Here is a 25,391-nt window from a genome sequence, read left to right on the forward strand (position 1 = left end):
ATGTTGGCATGAGTCCTGAAGAGTTCATGCTCTGGTTGCTGGCATATGCTTAACTTTGTGTCCAGTATATGTCCTCCATAAATTACAGTTCTATAGTATTTGTAGAGATCAACCAGTTTCACTTCCCAGGCTGCACCTATCTTTTTTCCTAAAATGCTTGCTAATGAAATGGCTGCTCATGTCAGCTATGTTTTCTGAAGAAACATGGGCTGTTTCTATGAAAAAGATTGGAGCATTAGGAAATAGCACCTCCATACAGAGATGTGGAAAGCAACAAGGGCTAGTGAGAGGCATAAGGTGGGCTCAAGAAATGAAATTTGGCTTGACTCACTTATATAAGACTTGAATTCTTTTACTGAGTAATTGTCATATGAAAGTTGTGGGGGAAGTACACCAAATGTAATATAGGACTTAATGCAGACTCCTCGAACTGTGTAAATAATTGCACAAGTATAGAATATTACATATAAAACAAAGTACTTATCTTGGCAAGTTATTTCAACATAATAAGAACAAGTAGAAAGAATGATGTAAGAACACAAATAAAACAAAGGAGGTGCTTTTTTAAAAGAAAAATTATGATACAGGAACTAAATGACTAGGAAATTTATACTTTGTTTAATTTTCAAAGTGGAAAGATACAAGATGAGAAAACAAAATACACAGTCATTAGCACAGCAATTCAACACAGAAGTGAGAAGACAAGAAATTACCTTATGTCGTATGAATAAAAACAAAAGGCTGCATAAACATGTCCTCCACCATTCTGCTAATATTTATGATTTTATGATACCACTTTTCTATTTTGGTTAAATGTTTTTTCTTTCATTATCATTACTTAACAGAAACTAGAACAAGGCAAATAGAAAAGTCGGAAATGGCTGAATGAAGGAAAGATTACAACAGAGCTGTTAGCTAAGGCAAATTTTTCTCCTCTTATGGTAAGACAATCAGAATACTGGAGTAGATAAGTACAAGAAACCAGGGAGCAGCTGCTCTAGTCCAAAGGGAAAAATAAGGGAAATGTCTTTGTGGTTCTGAAAGAGATATTTAATTTGATTTACACAAATAAACTACTAAGCCATCATCACAAACCACTGCTCACACACCTGAATGCAAGGAAATTGGGAGAGAAGTCCTGTAACTACAGGTCTGTATTTTACCCTCTACCTCTGTGCAGGTGACAGCTTGAAAAAAAAATATTACTTTTTAAAAATATGATCAATTTACTGAATTCTAAGTTCTAGAGAAGGCAAAAAGAACCTCCCTCACCCATCCAGTAATGTCAGCAAACTGAAAATAGGCACAACAGAAATAAAAATAGGAAAAAAAAAAATCACTTAATTGTCATCAATAGAAAGCTTTAAAGTTTCACTGGGCTTCCCTAAGCGACAATTTGGCCAACAGTGGCTAGTTACACAGGATCAGAGAAAGTAACTTTACACACACTTCCCAGTTCCAGTGGATTTCCCAAGGATGTTTACTGAATGTAGATGTTCCAGTTTTACACTATGAACATTACTTCTGAATATTCTGAATCATATTTGTCAGAGTACTGGATTCAAATCTATTTTTGGAATTATAAAAAGAGTACATTGTCATTACATACAAAATAAATCTTGTCAGATAATAATCTGACTTTCAGGCTTTTGCTCAAATTTTTTTTTAAGGATATATATATATTTCATGGTTATTTTCATGTTCTCACTAAGATATTATCATTTTTTGGCTTGCTTAGACAAAGAAAGTGAGTATTACAGCCTTGTTTATAAAGGGTGAACCCTAGAAAGAAAAAAAGATTTGTTTATTTTAAGGCATAACAGTATCATAAGATCACATAGCTAAAAATAGGCTATGACTACATTTAGATGGCAGATTAGAAAAAGTAGAAATTTAAGTTTACCTTTTACAGAAATAAATATTTGGAGCAGTCTTTGAATTATTTGATAAAAATCTAGTTTGTAACTGTTCCAGAAGGAGGTTTGTCTGAACAGATCTTACTAGAGTCAGAAATTGCATCTTGCAACATGAATTTTTGCATATCAGAGATCAATCCTCTCCAAACGTCTTACAAGAACCAGTCCTGCTTCATGCAGAACACAGTTCACAGGCTTCCCCCACTTCATTTTTTCTGCTAAAAAGGTCTAAGAGTGGGAATGCTGGATAATTTACACTGGCAACGTAAATTGGTCCAGCACTGAAAAAAATCCAGGTCTCTGTGCTGGTATATTTTGCTGGCATACCCACAGTTAACTGTCAGATTTGGACCAGTAACAATATATCGGTTACAGTGACAAAGACACTTAAAAAGAAAATTTTTCAATAACCCAGACATGTGACATACTACAATTTCTTCTCTGACACATAATTTTTAGGGACATTATTTTGAACTGAAGTTCCAGTGTTCTTAATGGAGTGCTGCAAAACAATTAATGGAGAGGTTAGTTTATGGTGTACATGATGAGAGGGAGAGTTGAACAAATTTTCTTTTTATCCCTGCAAACTCAGCCTGGCTGCAACCCACTTTGGTCTTACATTCCTAAATATTTTTCTAAGTTCACATAACTCTGTGCAGTAGGAAGCTTAATACAGTACTCAAACTTCACTTAAATGGGAGAATTGTCCCTTGTGAAGCACTTGCACTTCTCAGAAACACCTAAAAGCAATTAATAGTACAAAGGGGAAAAAAGCTATCAAATTTGCAACTTAGCTGCTGACACAGCACAGAAAACACAGTTTTGTTCTGAACACAATGTAACTTAAACTCTCATTCTGAATTAAAAGCATGTCTTTAAGTCTTTAAAAAAGTATTAACTTACTTTGCATTAAGAAACAAATGTGAATATTGAACATTAAAAAAGAAATGAACACTTGTGAAAATAACAAATGCACCATATGTGTGGGGAACATACATTAGCTGTAAAAGCTTCTTTCATTAGCCATTAATTAGAGCATCATAGCAAAAGTACACAGTTATGATTGAGAGAGGGTATACTTTAAGAAAAAGGGGGGGGGGGGTTAAGGTACCTACAACTAAAATATTTTTCCTAATTTAGCATCTTTCATATTTTTTTCATAGATAGGATGTAATTCATTTTAAGAGATTCAAGCTGCCCCTTTGGCAGTTTTCTGGGTTATAAAGGCATGCTAAAAACATTTTATTTATGCTTCAGTAAGTTTCTTGCATTATGCTAACTCAAGTGGCTTATTTTTAACTCAAAAACTGCTCATTTCTACAAGATGAAGCTCGCTGTAATTCCATAGAAAAATTTTATGTTACCCTTTCAAGTTCACAAGCAAATAAAAACACACATTTTTATTCCAGTACAATGTTTCTCTCTGTGTTCTCCCCAGCAAAATATTTTCTAAAGTGGAGCACAGAGTAATTTTGTAATTCTTTTTTTTTCTTTTTTTCACAGAATATGTGCATAGCTCAGGCTATACAAACATCCTCTATAGCTCTCCCAGTCACTTTCCATTTCAAGAACGAGGCAATTTGTGTTAACACAAGACAGCTTATCATGTGCTAAGTCTGCATACAATTTTCTCGTGAGAACAACCATTTTGTACCTACTTGACACATGCAGCACTATACCACACTCAACTAATCAATTCTGTCTATATTAAGAAGTGGGGAGAAAAACTGCCCACAGCTGTTATATTACATCAGCTTTCCTAACTACTTCAGACAACTCATTTTGGGTTTGTTGTTTTGTTTTTTCTTTAAACCAAATTGGCATAAAACATAGTCCTTCTTTCTACTTCTTTTCAATTCTTTTTTTATCATTTTGCCTTCTCGGAGATCAGTGGTGTAGTACATGTGTCAGACATCAAGCTATGCTTTCTGTAGGCATCCCCAGAAGTTTTAAGGGCAACAAGCTGTCAGAGTCATTGAGTACCTGTTGTAATCCAAAGAATCTCTTAGCATCTACTGGGAATGCAGATGGCATAGCATTTTCTGTGTTCGTGGAAGCAACCACAGCCCTCTCAGCTTGTAGCTGTTGTAGAATGGATACCAGTTTACACAGCCCAATTGCATCATTCAACATGTCTCCTAGATTTTCACAGTGTCCCATTTCATATACGTCCTGTGGGAAGGTGAAGAAATCTACATCCTGCCCCCATCTTGCAACTCTTAGCAAAATCTCTCTTTCATAGTTGAATCCTTTCTCAGAAAGGATATGCTGGACGGTGTCAATAGGATTTTCCTCTTTGCTTATTGCCTTTCCCATTATACCAGTTTAGATAGCTCACTTGCCTTTCCAAGATGTCTTTCAAGCAGGAATCCGGGAGATTTTCTGCTGAGGGTTCTAATCCAACAAATTTAGCTGATCACATCAGGGCAACTCCTACCATTCCAGGTAAAGAAGCTAGGTAACACACATACAAAGATATACACAGGCAACACAGCACAACCAACAGGGTTGACTCAAAGCCCCCCTTCCCTTGCTAGCTACTTCCTTATATGCTGCTTCTGCTCATGTGATCGCCCAGGACCCAAGTGATTAACTTGCAGCACCTGTACCTGATAATTAGAAACAGCTTGCTAGCTGCATTACCTTGTCCCTACCATCTTTATTCAAGCTGGCTGGTACAAGTCATATTTGTACCTACAGGTATCCTTAGAAGATTTATAGACTAGCAAGGTAGGAATGAGTAATAGTATATTGTCATCAGAGAACTCACAGGCTAGTCTTTAAGCATGAACTTTTGGAAGAAAGTAACATATATCATTTATTTTTCTTATAAGTAAACAAATGAGAAACATCTGTCAATTGATATCAAGTTGGAGATAGAGACACACAAAAAAAAGATAGATATCAGCAGGGCCAAGAAAACTCTTTTATTTTGCCATGCTAGCATTTCCAACACAAATTTCTTTTGTCTGGGAAAAAAAAGTGAAAATAGTTACACTCAAAAGTATAGCAATATAACCTGGCAAACCACTGACATCTTAAATATCATTACTATATCACATACATACCAGCCGACCGCAATTTGATGCCCAAACTGAAACCACAGTTTCACCCCAGAACTAGAGGAATGCAATCTGAGCAGCACATTTAGAATGGCATAAACACCAATGAGCAGCACCTGTGAGAGAATGCAGCACTGGCAAGTCTTACATCTCATTATGAAGCATGGGATCAAGAGCAAAGACATGATTTGGTAGCCCATATTGTTTCTATCAGAGGGAAAAAGAATACCACAAGAAACAGAAAAATGAATGTGGCTGTTTAGGAGACAAAAAACCTGTCTTAAAGCAGAAAGATGGGAAACAGTGTGTCCTTGCACTAAAACTATGGCATCAATTTCTCTAACCTGCTTTTCAGAGTAAATTACTGCTATTTTTAAACAGCACTGTAATATCCAAAAGGAAACATCCCCTCCTTTTAGAAATACTGCATTTTTTTTGTACATTATGGTGTAGTAGCTCTACACATGTAGACATATCGTGTATTTTCCTGTTGTTTCATCCTCTAAAATATAAAGTATGTGATGTCTAATAGTCTGTATTGAGACTTTGTACTGCTAAATAACAAATGACTAGAGAAAAATATACATTTTCTTTCTATTAGACTACATTACAAGACCTGTGACAGTTACTTCGTGCTTGTAAGACAATAAATATGCCTATTAGAGAATTATGTAATTTTCATTTTAATTTCTAACTCCTCTATTTCTGACAATCATACAAAGAACAGCAAGAGTTTATAGTTCCTGATATAATGCTAAGTCTCTCTTTGACACTGCACACCAGATCATAATAGGTTCTGGAGTTTAGAGAGTTTGGAGACCTTTTTTGTTTGCTTGCTTTTGGGTTGTTTTTTTTTTTTCTTGGGGGGGGGATGGAGGGGGGGGGAAGCACATACAGCACAGAGCCAAGAGGCCTGTGGCCATTGGGGTTCCACAGGGGCCAGTCTTATTCAACATCTTCAACAACGACCTGGATGACACCAAACTGGGAGGACTGGCTGATTCCCCAGAGGCTGTGCTGCCATTCAGTGGGATCTCAACCAGCTTGACAGTTGAGCAGAGAGGAACCTCATGAGGTTCAACAAGGACAAGTGCAGAGTCCTGCATCTGGGAAGGAACAACCTCATGCATCAGTACAGGCTGGGGATCACCTGCTGGAGAACAGCTCTGTGGACAGAGACCTGGGAATTCTGCCGGACAGCAAATTAAACATGAGCCAGCAATGTGCCCTTATGGTTAAGAAGTCCCATGACATTCTGTGATGCACCAAGAAGAGTGTGGCCAGGTGGTCAGGGGAAGTTCTCCTCTTCCCCTACTCTGCTCATCAGTTCAAGAGTGACAGAGAACTTCTAGGGAGAGTCCAGTAGAGGGCTACCAAGATGATCATGGGACTGGAACATCTCTCTTACGAAGAAAGTCTGCAGGACCTGGTGCTGTTTAGCTTGGAGAAGACTGAAACAGGACCTTATCAATGCTTATAAATACCTTAAGGATGAGTGTCAAGAGGATGGAGTGAGTCTTTTTTTTTCTGTACTGCCCAGTGACAGGACACGAGGTAATAGACACAATCTGGAATACTTGAACAAGAGGATAAACTTTTCTGTAAGCGTGAGGGAGTACTGCAACAGGGTGCCCAGGAAGGTTGTAGAGCCTCCTTCTCTGGAGGTGTTTAAAAGCCCTCTGGATGCATTCCTGTGTGACCTGATCAAGGTGAACCTGCTTTGAGATAGTGCGGTTCCTCTGGATGATCTGCAGAGGTTCCTTCCAACCCCTACCATCCTGTGATATTCTGCTATTTCATTACTAAATGAGTAACTTATTGTTAGTCACAGAATGTAATCAAGAGATTCATAAAGGACCACAGAATTAAAATGAAAAGGTAATTTTTATCTAAGGTTACCCATTTTTTGTGACATTGATCCTGCCTCTGTTTCTTCTTTTCCAGTTTCTCAAGATTTCTATGCAATCATTATAAACTAAATATCCTCCTGTGCAATTCATTGAAATGTTGCCTGCACTCAAATAATATTTACTTTGAAATGGATTTCACTCTGCACTCTTTTGCTTCTACATAATGACCAAGTTCAGTCTTCTGTTCCATGACATTTTCAAAGGATGTTTCATGTCTCCTGTTGCCTCTTGCTGCCTATGTAACCAGGCAGGTATTTTCATGAAGCTACAGTAGTCAGGGTACCCACTGAACCCAGAAAATACACATGTGTATTGATTGTGTATTGATTGATAGTAATGACAGTAGCAGGAAAAGGGGAGTATCAATTCTGCAAACTTGAATTCCTAGTGATGGGTAAGGATTTGGTTTATTACATTCAGTCTGGCTCAGCATATTGCTAATTGAATAATGTTCACAGAAAATAACCCCAGAAATTCAACAGGACAGCTACAGCTGACTTCAACCCATAAATAAATAAATAGATAGATAGATAGTTACATGATTTGGTGGTGGATGCAGCAGTGCTAGGTTAATGGTTGAATTTGATGATCTTAAAGGTCTTTTCCAACATAAATGATTCTGTGAAAAATATTCTTACAAGTAGACCTATTTACTAGCAGGGTTCTATGAATTTTTAATGACAGTGTGTTCATACAAGTGTTTCATGTATAGACTCATCTTACTTTTATTTTTCCCTGTGATACTCGATTACATCAGATTATATTAGTGGAAGAATAGATTGAATTTATGTCTGGACTAAAACTAAGCCTAAAATGCCTATCAAGAAGACAACAAGAGATGACCTCAGTCACATCCCCTGCATCCCTGCTACCGTTTGTCACAGTCCTCTTGGGAATCGAGATGTGCCAGACTGGCTCAGTCCTGTCATTAAGACAGCCTTGTCACCAAAGATGGTAGGTTGAGAGTCGTCTCCATTCCTGTCAAAGACTCATGCACACCCAGTTCAATTCAGCCTACACCATGCTTGGACTGGTGCCATGGGATTTAGTGAGAGCCACTTCAGTCAAAGACAATAATTTTTCTTATCCGAGACAATTTTCTGCACAGAACCTGCCTTTTCAGTGCTTGCAAAAAAGTGAGGTTTACATTTACTACTAAACTTAGATCTACCAACTGAATTTTTGTGACACGTGGAGCAGTACAAATTGTATCAACTGAAAATCAGTATTCTCTCTCTGCACCCATGTATTTGTGCTCATTAAGGCTGCTTCCTAGGTAAGCGATAACATTTCACCTTGAAAAATACAGAGAGGTAAGAGAGAGATCAAGGGACATGACAAAAACAGAATAAAAACTTATGGTAAAATTTCAAAGAAAACAGTATCTGATTTCCAATTATTTGCCTTAAATGAAAGACTGTTTTTCCAAATTTTTTTCTTTGATAAGTTTTTTTGTTTACATGAGTATATAATTATTATATTACATTATGCATTTGCTACAGCATGCGTAAAACACTGTATTTACACAAACACCTTAATGATTAGTAAGGATTCTTCACATTGAAGTAAAAGATGTAGTAGTTGAAAAAACTGTATTTTTAATCGAATGCAAAGTCTAAAATACATCATATTCCAGGGTCAGACAATCACAAAAGAAATCTGGCTATAAATAAATACTGTCAAGCAATACAACTGCCTAACTTAAGCTGTCAGCTGGAAATTTATCCACTATGAATAAGAGAATTTTAGCTAACTAGGAGAAACTTCTCATTGCAACATTGTATTTTAATTGTAATAAAAAACTAAATTTGTTTTTGTACGATTTATGACATATAACTAGAATATCTTAAATGTAATAAGGAATCCATATCTGATACTAAAAATAAATAAATCTTTAAAGTGTGGAACTTAAGATAATCTGGTACAACAATGGTCATTTCTGTATCTCCTCTCAGTCTGATATCAGACTCATACCAATCTCACCAATATATGCTATTAAAATTGTAAGATATTAAAACTATTTTATAGAAATTGGATTTTCTGGAAATAAATGGATTTTCTGGAAAAAAAAATTACTTTTTTCTAACATGCATTTAATTGTTTAGCACTAATGCATTTACATGTTACAAACTCCATTGACATATACGTGTTTAGATATTTAATGAACATGTTGATTTAAGTGGATGTCTCTGTCTTCTGGATGTATTGGGATAATGTATTAAGCTCTGAAAAATACAGCTCCAGGGTGAGCTTTAAAATACACTAATTTCACAAAAAGCTATTCTAATTTTAATTGATAAAAAAATTACTATTTTGAGTAAATACTTTCTTTCCTTTTTCTGACCTAACTGCTGCTTGACAAACACAGGGTTTTTTCCCCTTCCTATATTTGTAAAGGTTTGCGTTGAAAGAGCCCTTTAAAGGTCATCTAGTCCAACCCCCCTGCAGTGAGTAGAGACATCTTCAGCTAGATCTGAGTCCAACCTGACCTTGAATGCTTCCAGGGATGAGGCATCTACTACCTTTCTGGATAACTTGTTCCAGTGTTTCTCCACCCTCACTGTAAAAATTTCTTCCTGATATCCAATTTAAATCTTTCCTCTCTCAGTTTGAAACCATTGCCCCTTGTCCTACAACAGGCCCTACTAATAAAATTTGTCCTTATCTTTGTTGTGAGCCACTTTTAAGAACTGAAAGGCTGCAATAAGATGTCCTCAGAATTTCTTCTTCCCCAGGCTAAACAACCCAAATGCTCTCATCCTGTCTTCATAAGACAGGTGCTCCAGCCCTCTAATCATTTTTGCAGCCTTTCTCTGGACCCACTCAAAAAGGTCCATGTCCTTCTTATTTTGGGAGTCCCAGAGATGGACTCAATACTGCAGGTGGGGTCTTAGGAGAGCACAGTAGAGGGTTTCTGGATACACTCCTTTTGATGTAGCCCAGGATACAATTGACCTTCTGGGCTGCAGGCGCACATTGCCAGCTCATGTCCAGCTTTTCCTCCACCAGTACCCTCAAGCCCTTCTCCGCAGGGCTGCCTTCAATCTCTTCATTTCCCAGCCTGTATTGATACCAGGGGTTGGTCTGACCCAAGTGTGAGATCTTGCACTTGGCCTTGTTGAACTTCATGGGCTCTCTTCTCAAGCTTGTCCAGATGTCTCTGGATGGCGTCCTGTCTCTCAGATGTATCAACTGCACCACTCAGCTGGATGTCATCTGCAAAACTGCTGACTGTGCACTGAGTATCATTGGCTATGTCATTGATCAAGATAGTAAACAGATCTCACTGTTTAGACAATAGATATATCTCTGGAAGAACAGTTAACTTCTGTAATTCATGAATTTTCAGAGCTTTCCTTTTTGAGCTCAGTATTTATAACTGCCTTAGTACTGAATATATTGCAGGGAAGTATATTTAACATTCATTAGAAGAACTTCCAGCTACATTAGCAGATTCTATAAGCAACAAAGGGAACTATCTTCCTTCATTGAAACAAAAGCATCACTGTAATTAGAGAATCTCTTAATCTGACATTGAAACCAAAAGGGCAATTCAAAGTTCAATGAGCACCAAGGGGAATATGAATTGTTTTCAGTATAGCTTAAAGCATGCTCACAAAGTACAGATAGTCTCACTCCAAGAGAAACATCATTCCCTATGGCTATTGCCATCCTTTCTCACCTACTGGAACATGCTCAACCACTTCAAAGAGTAATGCAGCATAATAAGGCCTTTTGTAAACATTTACAATAAGACAACACGGTAAGAAATTTAACATGAAAGCTGCTTAGATTTCCCCAAGACTCACAGACATATTACTAGACAAGTTAAAATAATGACTGGAAAATATGTATTTTTGTTCTTTGAGAATATTTAATGTGAAATTAAACAAATAACTCATTTGTTATCAACTAGATCTATAGAATTACTAAATCCATGTGCAATCTGAAATACAAGAAAAATTGTTAAGGAAACTTTAGATGCTCAGAAGGAACTTGTACTGAATTTCCTTCCTCTATATTTCTCCAAATTAAAAAACAGATAACATGAACAGTTTCAATCATGTCATGACTACTTACAGAGCAGACAGCTCTAAGAAACAGAGTTTTCAATTGCCCTTTCCTTAAGAAACATTTCTCTAAATATGGCTACGTGGCATTTGAGATGAATCAACTTGGTCATTTGAAATGTCCAAGATTATAAATCTATTTTCTGTTGTACACGCTTGCATGAAGTTATGGGCAAGCTCTTGAGAAAAGGTTTACAGTTGGATCCTGGCTGTCAGTCTGAAATATTATTAGTTTATAACTACTACTATTTTAAAACCAACTAAAATAAGAAAATATAATTCTAAATTTAATTTCTGAAGTCTCTAACTTCAGAGATGTCATATCAATGAGTTGAAAAAAAATGTTTAACAATTTCTCTAAGCATACTTTTAATTTTTTACAATGCTTAGGAAGAACATCTGTTTCTTCATGTGTCTGTGTGTGTGTATTCAGATGCACATCTCAAAACTGTAGGCAGGAAAAGAAATGAAGTGGCCAGTAATTTAAAGAATGTAAATTGCATGTTTAAAGCAGCACATCAGTATATCAAAATGTAAAACCGTTATATTTTACCCTTTCATCACTTGAGTTTTGCTAAAGAACATCTAAATACCATATTTTTATACCAGTTGTTAAAGAACATGGGGTTTTTTTTCCTATGGTCTGATTTGTTTTGCTTGCCTTTCCTGCCCTTTCATTCCCTCAAGTTAATGTGTTATTACTTCAATTGCAAGGCACAACATATAGTTGCAGACTGCCATACTGAAACCTACTGAAAGTAGGTTTTATACAATCTCATCTAATGATAACTGAGGACAACATGTGACTGCATAGCACTGCCACAAAGTTGGTAACTTTAAAACACAGCAAAACTTAATAAAACAACATACAATCTCAGTGAGACCTGGATGAGGTAGATTGATCTATACTGCTAAAAAACAAACCAAAATACACTGAATACCAAATTCTTACAAATACTTTATTGTTTTTCTTTGTCTAGAAACATGCCTAGGAATATTGGGAAATTTAACAGCAAGTTTCTGTAAAACAGTCCCTCTTGAAATATTAGTGCCTGGTATGCATTTCTTCTGGGTCAACTGTGAAAAATATGTGTAATCTTGCTCAGTGATCTTTCATCCTGATTTCCCAAGGAAATGCTGCTTGTGCAATCGTGGTCTGTTTGTGTATGTTTATTTTTATTTGCTGGTTCTCTCCAAAATAGTTTCTGAACCCATTAAAGAGTTTCAGCTATAGGGGACAAAAGAGCAGCAGTCTCAAAGGTAATTATGCTTCCATAAACTTAATGAAAAAGTACATTCGGTTATGAAACAGAGAGAAAGATTTCATACACTCACTTCAGAAAATGCCAAGTACAGTATCAACCCCATTAAGCATGAGTAAGCCCAAGATGGAGAAGATTCCACAACAGATTGCCCTAGCTAGAGGTAACAAGGAGTTAACATAGGACAAGGGTTATCCAGGCAATTGTGATGTAGTGGTTTCTGGGGAGGGTAAGAAAATTAGTACTGTGGATAACAGCTCAGATACGTGCTGTTTTGTGCCAGCTGACATCACGATGAGGGTATCAAATTTAGCTTCCTAGTCTGGATCTTGACTTTGGCTCCAGCACATCTGGAGTACCTGGCCCAACAACCACAGTCCTTGTCCCCAGAAGCATCATGTGGACTATGGCTGGGCAAATATTCTCAAACATAAAAAGACTTGCCACAACTATTACTGATAATGTTATTTTGCCATAGTAATGACAAATGTCTTTGCGGCAGGGTCCGTACCATATACTGTCAGGATAAGGTATCGACTAGTAACTTGGTAATCCGTGCTAGCCTATGATTCCTTGAGTAACAGCAATGGCTACAAACAAATCACAATTTTTAAAAAGCAAACTAAGTCACTGATTTTTCTATTTAATATATTGTCATAATTTATGGAATATCATCAAATTATATAGACTTTTTTATTGTTTTTGTCCAGATCCTCCAAATCACTAAATGAGAGCTTCTAGATTTCTGAGACTTACTTGAAAGGACTACCTTACTGCTTTGCAGCTTTGAGAGCTCCCTTTGCCTTTCTTTTATGGTATCCAGATCATACAAAAACTCATTTAACTGTCTATGACAACCAATATTGTCCTTGTCAGATAAATGCATCTCCGAGGAAGACAGGATACTGACTGCAGACAGTGAAGGCATTGGAAATTAAACTATTACAAGCTGTTGAGTCTGCCCCAAGTTTCAGATCCAAACTAAACTCTCAGCCTCCCACATGTAAAAAACTGTCTCCAAGGGGTGTATCACAGCAATGAGTTCAAAGTGCTTGCTTTCATCTATAGAATTTATGGTCTGTAGATCCCTTCTGGTTAAATTGGACAAAGCTCTTCGTATTTTAACAAACAGTTTCTTTACCACACATACCTCAGGAAAGTTTATTTATTTTCCTACTTACACTTCTGATTTTATTGAAATCAAGGCCTATATAACTGAGCCCTTTATAAAACCCATTTACAGAAAGTTTTTATTCTTTCACATGGTATTTGAGTAATGAAATTCACTTCTTAATGCTTCTTATTAGTACCAAAAAGTAAGCCCAGTGGCACAGACATGCATCATGATTTAGATACCACATGTTTGTGAGTTAACTTTTCCAAGTCAGCAAAAGGCAGCAATTCTTAGTTTCAGAAAACTCAAGCTAAGTGGAGAGAGAATTCCATCTCTAGAGACCACTCACGAGTCACTGTTCACACATTTACAAAAATACCAAAAAAGTATCATTTGTGAGGTGATGTTTTTAAAAGCATTTTTACAAACTTACCTGTAAAAATACTAATATTTAAAAAATGTATTTTGATCACTATTATGTAGTTTTTATTATCACTATTATTAAATATTTCATTTTTAATATTGATACAGTATCAGTAAGTATAGGATTACCTTTCTGTTACTAAAAAGGAAAATAGCTTTAATCCAAAACACAGTTTTTTCCTGGATGTCTGGCTGTATCCCTTGAATACCAAATATCCTATTTCCTTTTGCAGCTTTAACACAATGCAAGACAACCTGAAATAGAAACCTTGTAATATGCTATAGTTTAAAAAAAGCCAAAAAGTGCAATTTTCTGAGAAGTCTGCAGAAACAAATACAAACCAGGTCCAAATGCACTTTTTAAAAGTTGCATTTAATGCATAATATGAGTCATACAATAGTCTTAGTTTTAGAGAAATCTGTCTTTCACTTGGAATGCACAATTAAGTGGCAAACAATTCCTGTTTCTTAGTTTGCTTGATTATAGTTGCATAAAATGTGGAGTCCTAGTTTGAGACAACTGCTCAGGGAAGTCTCTCACTTGTGTAACACACTGTTGAGAAATCAGATGAACTTGGAAGGACTGACATTTCTCTAATCCAATTCCTGTTGTGACATGCATTGAAAAACAAAATAATAAGGGGAAAGTTGTCACTAGATTATTGCAGTAGGGCTTCAAAACATTCTCTGCTCAAAAAGATGGTTTGAGCATTGCAGGATAAAAAAGAGCCAGCATATATGTCACTCAGTTCCACCTGAAGTTTTACTAAAGTTTTCATATTTGACATTGAATGACTTCATTTCCCACATAACCTAACACTCTTCTGGCTCATGACCTCATGGTAAAGAGAAAAGAATTACAGACACAGGACCCCTGTCTCTATGGAATTCATGTCATTACTTTTTTGTTCTGAACAGGACCACAAGGAGTGCAAAGACAATGTAAACAATTAATCCTTAACTTCAGCACACCCGAGTTTCTAAGCACTTGATCTTGTAAACTTCAATTGTCTTAAAGGAAGCTGGATTTTCTTGCTAGTGTACTTCATAAGATTCTTTATCCCTCACTTTCAAGCAAGGAATAAAAGTTCTTTTTGGTCCGTTTTGGTGTGCTATGAACACTGACAAGAGTTGCTGCAGTAGCAGCTTGTGTGGAAAAGGCAGAGCTGGGGAAACCTTTGTCCACGGGTTAGAAGCACACATCCAGATGTAGTTCATTCACACTCACCTCCTTGTAAACTACCACAATTCTTCTCAGCCCTTCAGCTGAAACTGGGAGTAGGCAGACATTTATAAGTGTGTGGGGCCACAAAACAAGAAACAGAACTTCTGAATCTGATGAGAATGTCATCACCTGAATTCTAGTCTTTGATTCAGAGGCCACTTCTAGATTTTGTATTAATGCCAGGGCCAAATGTCATTATATATAGAAGAGATTTTATCCTCTTACTTTTTCACTATCACTCATTTTATCTGTAATGTGAAAAAATAATACAATAGAATTAATAAGGTTTAGATGGTGATGATACTTGAGACCACACAGCTAAGGCATTTTTTTGTTTTCTCTCTGTTATCAATACTGTTTGCAACATCTTTTCAGGTTGAAGTATTTCTCTAACTAGATAACTAATTTTTAAAAGTACATACTCAGTATCATTCATCAATGTAAATTAAACCTTAACAATGTAAACTAAAATTCTAATCACTAACCACTGCTTTACTTGCAGTCCACTAGAATGTACAAATTTTCCTGCTTGCAATAAATTTGTAATCCTAACCCCATTCTAAATTGTTTTGTCTAAAATATTTGTAAACATCTTTGTAATCCTCATACCATTGTTAGAACCTAAGATTAAACCAGTGTAAACCAGAGTAAATATTACACAACTACTCTTCGCTGCATACCATTTAATATTGCCAATATTAAAGGAGCATTTGTTACATCTATAACTATATGCATAGAAATATAGTATTCCTTCACGTAATACTTAGCTTTATCCTAATGCTTCAAAGTGCTTCAGGGATTGTTCCAGATCCCAAAATACATTGTTTCTTTTTAAACTGCAGTTAGAATATTCAAATATCTCAGTATTATATACTTACCCACCTTAGTATACAACAATAAACTGTATGCACTTCACACACATACATAGTAAAATATTAAAGTTGATTTTAATTTGAAATTTTTTGCATATATAAACATTCATACAACATAGAATACATCCATGAACATAGCAACTACTTTATACTAACAGCTCTACATAATGAAGGTATTCTTACAAAGAAATATAGAAATAATTTAGCTTAAGCTATGGGAGACATAAGACAGACACGATATAATTATTCATTTTAGATGCACTGGCAAAATAAGTTGCCTACAGATATTAAAAACAATAGCCTTTTAGACTTGCTCACATGATTATTTTCAAATGAGTGACCTACATATACAGAAAGCAGTCTTGTTATAGTATAGTTGTTCCATTGAAGTTTCCAAACTTTTCCTTCCCAACTCATTAATTGCATCTAAGCAGCTCTTCCTGCCTCCAAATATTGGCTAAAAATACAGTCACAGAGTTTTATCAATGTCATTGTCTGCTCCAGTGATAAACACTGTCCAATTTCTTTAGAATGTAATTAAAATCTAGAATAGAATTGAAATTAGAATATAATGAAAGTGGAATTGTTGGAGACCAATGAGTTAAATAACCCAAACTACATGTCAGGTATATTAGTGTTACCATTATATACACCAGTCTTCACCGTGATAGTGTACATAGTGTAGTGCAAGTCCTTGACTGGATGTTTATTTTACTTCCAAATTGATGGCAGCGCTTTCCTGTATTTTCCATGTCCATCCCCATTCACTCACGTTCATGCTGTTTCTTAACTTGATGACTGTCTAGAAACTCTACCGTGCACTACAGTTCAGAACAACTCAGCTTCATTATCTAGTGTTTGTTTCTATATTTAAAATACAGATACTTTTAATTGAAAGTGGAACAATCAGCTACTCACAGTCTCTCCAGGGATCTGAGTCCAAAGAAAGAACCATTCTTCAACCACAAGATCTTGTTATTACTCAGAATCCTAGAAGAAGTGAGGAAAGTATCTAGTTAATAGAATATGATAATTCCACTGATTAAAAACATGTAATTATAGTAAGTGACTGCTCTGCAAAATACTAATCACTAAATTCTCTGCCTCATTTGCATTTACCCGTAATGGCAGTAAATACAGATTACCATTTCCTGAAGTGCAGTTTTTTATTTGTCAAAAAAAACACATTCAAGAAATACGCCAACAAAAGAATTTTATCTCAAATTTGAAAAATTCTAATACTGATAAATGTCCTCGTTTCACTAGTAGTTTCTAAATTACCACTGTCAAATGTACTTGGTGGTCTTCACAGTCAGCAAAAAGGCTGATGAAGCAAGAGACGTGTTAAAAACTGTTTCAGCAGATTATTTGACAATACAGTCGCTTTGCGGTGGCTGCTATAGTAGGGATATATAAAGAATGCTACCATCAATGACTAATAAATACAGAGAAGGCATTTAATTTTCTGTAGGAGAGACGGAAAATCGTCCCTTTACCACAAAAACAAACTAGTCCAGAAAATGTTTTCCTGTTACATCCTCTGTACAGTTGAAGTTCAGTAATTAAGCTATTCCTGGCCCATCAAGTACCACTGCTATCAAGCACACATGCAAACTTGCCCTGCATGCAAGCTATTGAAACAAGATATCTATTCTTCCTCTTCATGTTCAACTACTATTGATGTCACATGTGACTCTTTCTAGTTTAGTGACTTTTCATCACTATATTTCCCAGTTATTTCAGAAACAACACAATGCAAACACGTACTCATTCTGAAGATGTTACTACTTTAACAACTCGCAATATACAAAAGAAATGCAATTTGTTTTAGAAGAAATTTGTTTTTTAAACAGATCTAATGATTATGCAATGCACAGATGACACATTTGTCTCTGAAAAAAAATCTAATTCCAACTACTTGAGACATGAGTCTTTTAATGTAACATTTACAATAAATTACACTTCCATTTCAAAATAAGAGACATTGCTTGTAATAGATAGAAATAAAACCAAAACCAAATAAAAAGAAATCTTATGCTCTTAACTAGTAAACTTGCAAGTTTGTGAATAAACTTTTGTAACGTTTAAAAATAATCTGTTACACAAAACTACCTTGTCTCACTCTTAGCATTTCCCATTGTATGTGAACACTAAATGCTTAGTCCCAGCATATACCTATTAAATGAAATCTCAAGTCTAGGTGCAAAAGACAACACATAACACTGACACATAGTGAAACAAAACTGACTACTGATGTAGAAAAGTTAAAATAGTGAAATGTTAGCAAGTTTGGGAGATTTTTACATTCATCAATAAACACGTGTAGACATATTTTGATGCAATTTGATGGCCCACTGTCAGAGAATATGGAGAACAGAGCAGCTCACATTTGACCTATATCTTATTACACTATGTTGTTACTGAATACACTTGTGCAGCAACATCAATTCTCAATCACAAGTAGCCAGTATAACCTGCAAGTGACAATTTGGCATCAATCATGAACACTCACAACCAGAGTATCTGAAAGTACACAGAAGCCTATGTTTACAACAAAAATTAAATATGCTCCAATATACACACTTTGTGGCCCTCAACCAAGAAATTCCACATCTTACAAAAACTTTCTTCTTCCTCTCAGATTAAAAATTATACATGTGATTAAATATTTCTCTAATCTACCAACTCTTCATTACCATCTTAGCTATACATTTTAGCAGTGGTATACAAGATGACAAACTGTTTTAATTTGTCTTGTCAGATTTTCTGAACTTTCTCAGTGCCCATACAGTGACTAAACTGTCTTTGAAAAATTTTCATGGTGCCAATTTGTTTTTCCAGCTTTTTACTCATCCTGCTCAGAAAAAGAGCAATCTGAACTTTGCTGGCAACTCCATGAAAATGCAGCATGAGTCAGCAGTACACGAGTCTACTACTCTCTGTCTCTGAGTCTCCTATACAGTCCTAAGCATGTAGACTGGAAACAGTATTATTAATCCACATTAACAAACTCCTAGAAATTAAAGTGAACTATCTCACTAATGATAAAATTCCACCTCTAAGCAGAACGTTTAGTTGACAAATGGAACACTCAGTAAACACAGATCACATTTTGCAACATTGCTACCTCATTTAGTCATTTGCTTTGATTCTTCTTAAAGATAAACTGAGTCTTAAAAAATATGACGGAAACCACAAAATTTTTTATTTAAAAAAATAAATAAATCACAGAACTTAACTACGTAAATTTGAGTTACCAAATTAAACCTTTGAAATCTTTATACCAGACTTTCACAGAGACTTTCACATAAAGATCAGGTTTCAAAAATGAAGTTTCCTTCAGGGCCTTCTTTTCTCTACAGTGCCAACTAAAATTCAGGGCTTTTAAACAAAGTAATATAGGTATTACAGTTAAAATACTACTCTTCTTCTGTTCAGAATCACAACTTTAGAGAGTCCTGGCATTCCAGTAAGGTTCATGGGGAAAAGAAAGTCTTCTCTAACAATTAATGCAAGTTATCTACAATTTGTTCAGTAGGTTGGAACACTACATGGGAGGAATCCACCTGTTTTTAATTAGCCTTAGTGATGTCCAAGAACTTGCAACTTTTACGAAAAAGTATTTGGTTTGCACAGAGCACCAGTTATGTGAATAAAATGAACAACTTCACTGACAAACTTAAATCACACTATTTTTCATAGAGTAATGAATTGCTTGTTAAACTTTTGATGCAACTCATAACAGCCTTCCTTTCTGAGGACATTTGCTGTGTGAATGAAGCCAGAATGGAGGAAAGTTTTGGTAACAATGTTCAATATACTAACTCAGAAATGAGGTTGAACAACAGATGACAAAAAAAAATCTTTTCAAGCCATCAATGACTTGTCAAATTCTAGCTCTTACTCTGGATGCTGAAATTACACAGAACAATTTTGTATACAACTTCTTCAGAAAATTAGCAGAATGGACATGAAATGTATGAAGTATGGCTTAAATAGTTCCTTATCTCTTTTCCCTTAAATCCAATCACCTGCTTATAGGAAGATGTTTGTCATTAAAGATTTGGAGAAATTTTGTAGCACAACAGAGACATGAAGAGCATCCATTTCTTGTACTTACAGATGCAACGGTCTGGTGGATAAATACATGGGAAAAAAAGTGCTATTCATGTATGCGATGTTGGATAGCTTATAACTTTCAAATGTAAGAGTTATTTGCTTATTTTAACAAAAGATTAAATATAGCTTGCATTTTTAAAATAAATCACCACCATGCACCCACCATGATTGTTTCTCACATTTTATTTATTCAAAGCATTTTCACTTGACTTTTCTTTTCCTCGATGTGCTAGTGAATCGTAATGATAAATATTGTTACACATTGCAGCTAGGCAGCTGGTTTGAATAATTATCAGTTTCTAGCCACAAGCTAAGAATCTCACATTTTTAATATTTTATTACAAGGAGAGAAACACTAAAAACTGAACACACTTTATTTTGGTTAAGCTGTCTTCCAAAACCAAAATTCACTTAGACTTTTACTTTTCTTTTAAAAAAAAGTTTCCCAGATAAAACTTCCGTGAAGGTTTTTCTTTTAAAGTTCAGTTTGCAAACTTTCATTTCATTATATATAGTGATCTAAACCCCAAGTAACTGGAAGTGAAAAATCATTGTACTTTCAGCCCTAGCCCTCATGGGATACATCTAACTAAAACAGTGCTGGGGAGCAATCCACTAGCCAGCACCACTTTGCTGATCAGATACATTATGAATTGTTTGATCATTCAATCAACCCTTTCAAATTTTATGTCTCTGCTACTCCTTCTCCCAAGACACTTTGTGGTAGCACAGGTATGCATTCAGAAGACATTAAATGTACATCAAGTTTGTCCTTTCCCAGCCCCGTGAAACCCTCTGGCACTATTACCATAGGCTCTGAAGGAATATCCTTCACTCTCTCTTGACACCCTAAAACATATAATTCATACATCTAGTTTAAGGATGCAAATTTACTTTTCTGGTGGGCTGCAACACAGGCTGCATGCTATTTCAATCATCCAACACTGGAAAAAAACAACTAATCTCACATACGCAGGGACCAAAATCATGCCAGGGAACATATTAACAAATGAGAAGCATGGACAGTCAATAAGCTGTTGCTTCCACTCTGTCCTGGACCTCATTCTTTAGCACACATTCTTATTACACATCTAAAGCAATTAAGTATAAGCTACATAATTCTAATGAGCTACAAGCCCTCTCTGATTTTTTTTTCCCAGATCTTCCATTTGAATTAAGCCACAAATAACAGTTTGCTTAAATTGGTGCTATGATTGTTTTTCTATATGAAACCATTCAAACTGCAAAATGAAGTAATCCTGTGTCACAAAGTCTCATTTAAGTATAAAATATGCCCACTATAAGAGAATGTAGTGCAATATTTAAAAAAAAAAAAAAAAATTAAAAGCTCTCAATCATAATACAAACAAACTTCGACTTCCTACAACCCCTCAGGCAGAGAGAAATTATCTTTTTACCGTGCCCTCAGAGTCAATAGACTTGGATTCACTTGACATTACAGGGGAAACATATTCCACAGCTGAGTCTTCTTCAATGAGATGGTACTGCATCCCAACCAGTAAAGCCTAAAGACTGTGATCTCACACAGCAGTGCATCCACAGAGAAAGCACATTTCAAATAACAAAATCCAAGAAAGACAAGACATTTAGATGAAGACTGCTATTTCCAAGTGCATAATGAACATAGGAGGAAGTGTGACTTACTACTGAAAATATGTATTTCCTCTGATAATATTCACAGGGGAACATAAACAGAAACCACAAGCAAGACAAAAACTAAACCCCATAAACTTCAGGAAAAAACAGAAAAACGGCAACTTCCACCTGATTTTGCACTGGGCACCCCAGGAACTGGTTCAGGCTAGACTTGACCCAGTCCTGTGTCTAGTTAATAGAGAAGATGAACAGTCAATGTCCAGAAAATTAAGCCATCTAAAATCTTTTCTTTAAGGCCCACTGGGAGCAGATGAAGGTACTCTGAATACTACAGTAGATACCAACCAGGAGACCAACCATACTTGCCCCTGCTGTGTACCTTGTTTTAATTCCTGTTTGATTTTCTATTTCTCAAATAAATGTGTGTGTTAGATGGATATCTAAGATAATTTGACAGAAGACAGAAAGTTCAGTCCATTAAGATTGTACACTTGGAACATCTGTGTGGGGATTCTGTTAAGAAATTGTGTTTCAAATTCTGTGGTTCCTCTTCCATGCTAACTTCAGTTCAAGTAGAGAGGAATATCTTTATTTTTAAATAAAAATGTAAGTATTAATAGTAGTTAATAATTTTACATGGAAGCCTGTCAACAGTTGGCATGTTGCAGTTTAATCTAGCTGTTTTCTTTACACCTAATATGTGGTTAGATACAAAAGGAGCATGAACAGACATTCTATGAAATACTTGGACACAGCAGTGGGGGGAAAAAAAGAAAAAAATATTATTTTGGTTCTTTATGCTACCAGAATAAGATCAGAAACATTTATTTTGAAATACCACGGTGAAAAATTGAAACATTAAAAATTTTAAAGGTTTTTAAATCATTCTTGTTAAACCAGAATATTGCTGTAACATTCATTGAGAGTTGCACCATAAAATCAAATTAAGAAGGAGCTTGCACCACAAAAATTGCAAGAATAGAAAGGGAAAAAGGTTTTCTGCTTTTTGTGCCACACATGTAGAGACAAAGGGAGCTATCACAAAATACAATAGTTTTGCACTGGCTTTTTTTCCCCTCCAAACTGAAGACCACTGCCAAGCTAATACCTACGGTTTCAACAGATAATATCAGAACTGTATATGTAAACTGAAAGTCATAGAACAAAAATGTTTTCAAAATTAAAAGAAAAAAATGACTGAAAACTGTATTGATGGTTCACTAGATGAACAAAGTGTGGCAGATACTGACATAGTTTGATAACTTGTAAAAATATAAGAAATATTTATCATTATATATCATTATATATTACTGTTTGAGTACAGTGAATTACAGTGCCTGCTAGACTGATAACATCAAAACTTTAAAAAACATAAGATGAGTTACCAGAACACTAAAGATGCATATAATGATCTCAAGTGACATCTCTCTTCTCCATGAGGATTGTGAAAAGACTTATTGTCTTTTCAAACTAACAATGTGCATTGTCAAGATTTTTTAAAGAAATCACACAAAAATCCTGTAGGAAGTAATAAAACCTTGTAACTTAGCACCTCTAATTCCAGCTGGTTTTGTTGTTATCTTCAGTATATACCAACTTTAGTGAAACCCATGAACTTGCAGCATAATCTATCCTAAACATTAGTGAAAACAAAAATCCTCAAAAATGACCTTGCATTGCATCTAATGTGTTATATGTGGTAAAAAACCCACAAAGCTATAGTCAAAGAAGCAATAACAGTGCACTAATTATCCTTCTAATTAGAATAGTACCAATAGAACAGATATTTCCATATCTTAAGACTACATGACTATCTATTGCTATAATAGCAAAAGAAACAATGAAACTATAAGCACCAAGAAATGTCTCTGTTTATTCGAGTCACAGAAAGACAATAATGCTTTTGTGGAAAAACACTGTTCAATAACCTCACTTTCAGTAATTCAAAATGTAAGGCAAATCTATTATTTTTGTTACTTCAGTCTTCATACTGGTGGCTTTTCATCAATAGTCCTCTTGGGTGATATAAGAGACTGCTAGGTCACATTCAAAATAACAAAGCCAAAGAGTTTTTGCATAAATCATCTCACCAACCCATTTAGTTTACTAAAATCATATTCACAAGCATTTTTGTGTAAGCAACATCACAATTCAAACAGTAAAACAAAATATTATCATCACTAGAAGGACACACAACTCATCCTCTTCCTAATATTGGTTCATCAATATTCATGTATTAAAAAAAAGAAGCAGCAAGATCACTCTCAAGTAGAAATTTAATATGACTTCCTCACAGTGAGGGAGTTAGAGTTCCAGGTTTTGAAATAAGCCACTTCCAATACAGAGAGATATTCGTTAACTGAACAGGACAAGAAGCAGTGGGAATGAAAGCATTACTAGTAGGAATGTAAGTACTTCAGAAAAGAAATGTGGTTGTCTATTATATGACTTTTGTCAAGCACCATCAAATTTCTGAACGAGATGATCCTCTTAAGTAAAACCTTTTGTCCACAAGAACTGTAAAATGTAAGATTATATGTACAGATCAGTGAAGACCCACAGTATAATATAGGATTCTCTGCTCAAAATTTAATCAATTGTATTCAATTAAGTCAACACCTGGAAAACTTATGTCATTAGTGGATGATTGTAGAAAAAGGTTTACTATATAAAAGGAGTGTAGAATAAAATGCAATGCTATTTCCTGAAATCATAGAATATTGAACTGCTGAAGACATAAAAATGTGATGAATCATTGCTATTTTACAACATGAACATTTATTTATAATATCATTAAACTGCCTAGATAAATCTTGTTTTCAAAAGTTTTGAACGTGAGGGCAGATAACTTTTTCAAATGTAATCTCAAAAAACTAACACATGATTTTTTGATAAGACAACATTTTCACTACATCTTTTGGAAAAAAGAGATAATTTTATCTAAATGAACTTTTGGACTATGCCATTATACTAGTCATATTCATGGTCTTCAGCTGAGAGTTACATGTGCTTAACTTTTTTATTTGTCTTACAAAGTCTAGTGGAATTATTTATATTGATTAAATTTATCATATGCTTTAGTTTTTGAAGATCAAAGGCCCCAGTGGCAACATTTTCTTTGGAGAAAGGGAGGAATTGTGTAAAGCTCTCTCTACAATGAGAAGGAAATCCTTACATCTGAACTTTCAATAGAGCACCATTTCTAAAAGCATGTGTAGGCAATTGGTGACGGCACAGATCTGCATTCCTTATTTCTCATTTTGCCTTTGCATCACTGCATGGGCTTCATTCAATGAATATATATTTTCAATATTTTTAGTGAGGAAAGGGAGAGATACAGAATATTTAAAACATAACAAGTTCTTCACTGAGTAAGCTGGTGTAAATGGATTTAAGTGATTGTTTATAGGAGAAATAGCTTTTGATTTGCTTGTCATTCAACCCAGCTGACACTACAGGGAAATCACATTCTTATATTTGTTTCTCTTCCAAGTTTTTATAAAATTCATCAAAGGCTATGCTGCAAACAACACCAGGAGGAGCAGGGCAGCTGAGTGAATGACTCACAAGAATAATGTATGGATTTAAGCATTTCAGAGTGCTCAACACCAATTAGACAGACAAGAGCTGAGAAGCATCTTTACCCTGTAGGACAGGAATTTTTACACTCATTTTGGTGGGACTAAGGAGTTCATTTAGGTTCCCCATTTCAAAATCATTACTGCAAGTAATTTGCTATAGTGACTCATGGCAAGGTCAATATAACATGATGCCCTTCCTTTCTCCTGGGCTTACAACTAC

General features: G+C 35.3%; 1 protein-coding gene across 1 annotated transcript in view; it reads right to left on the reverse strand.

Moving 5' to 3' along the window:
- LOC104563462 (adhesion G protein-coupled receptor A3) overlaps positions 1–25,391 on the reverse strand; it is a 289,529-nt gene that overhangs the window by 230,013 nt on the left and 34,125 nt on the right. The window contains exon 2 of the mRNA XM_062001296.1: positions 16,773–16,844. Coding sequence (XP_061857280.1) covers positions 16,773–16,844 — 72 coding nt within the window. The remainder of the gene's footprint in view (positions 1–16,772; positions 16,845–25,391) is intronic.

The sequence above is a fragment of the Colius striatus genome, chromosome 8, assembly GCF_028858725.1.
Source record: "Colius striatus isolate bColStr4 chromosome 8, bColStr4.1.hap1, whole genome shotgun sequence".
Taxonomy (NCBI): Eukaryota; Metazoa; Chordata; class Aves; order Coliiformes; family Coliidae; genus Colius; species Colius striatus.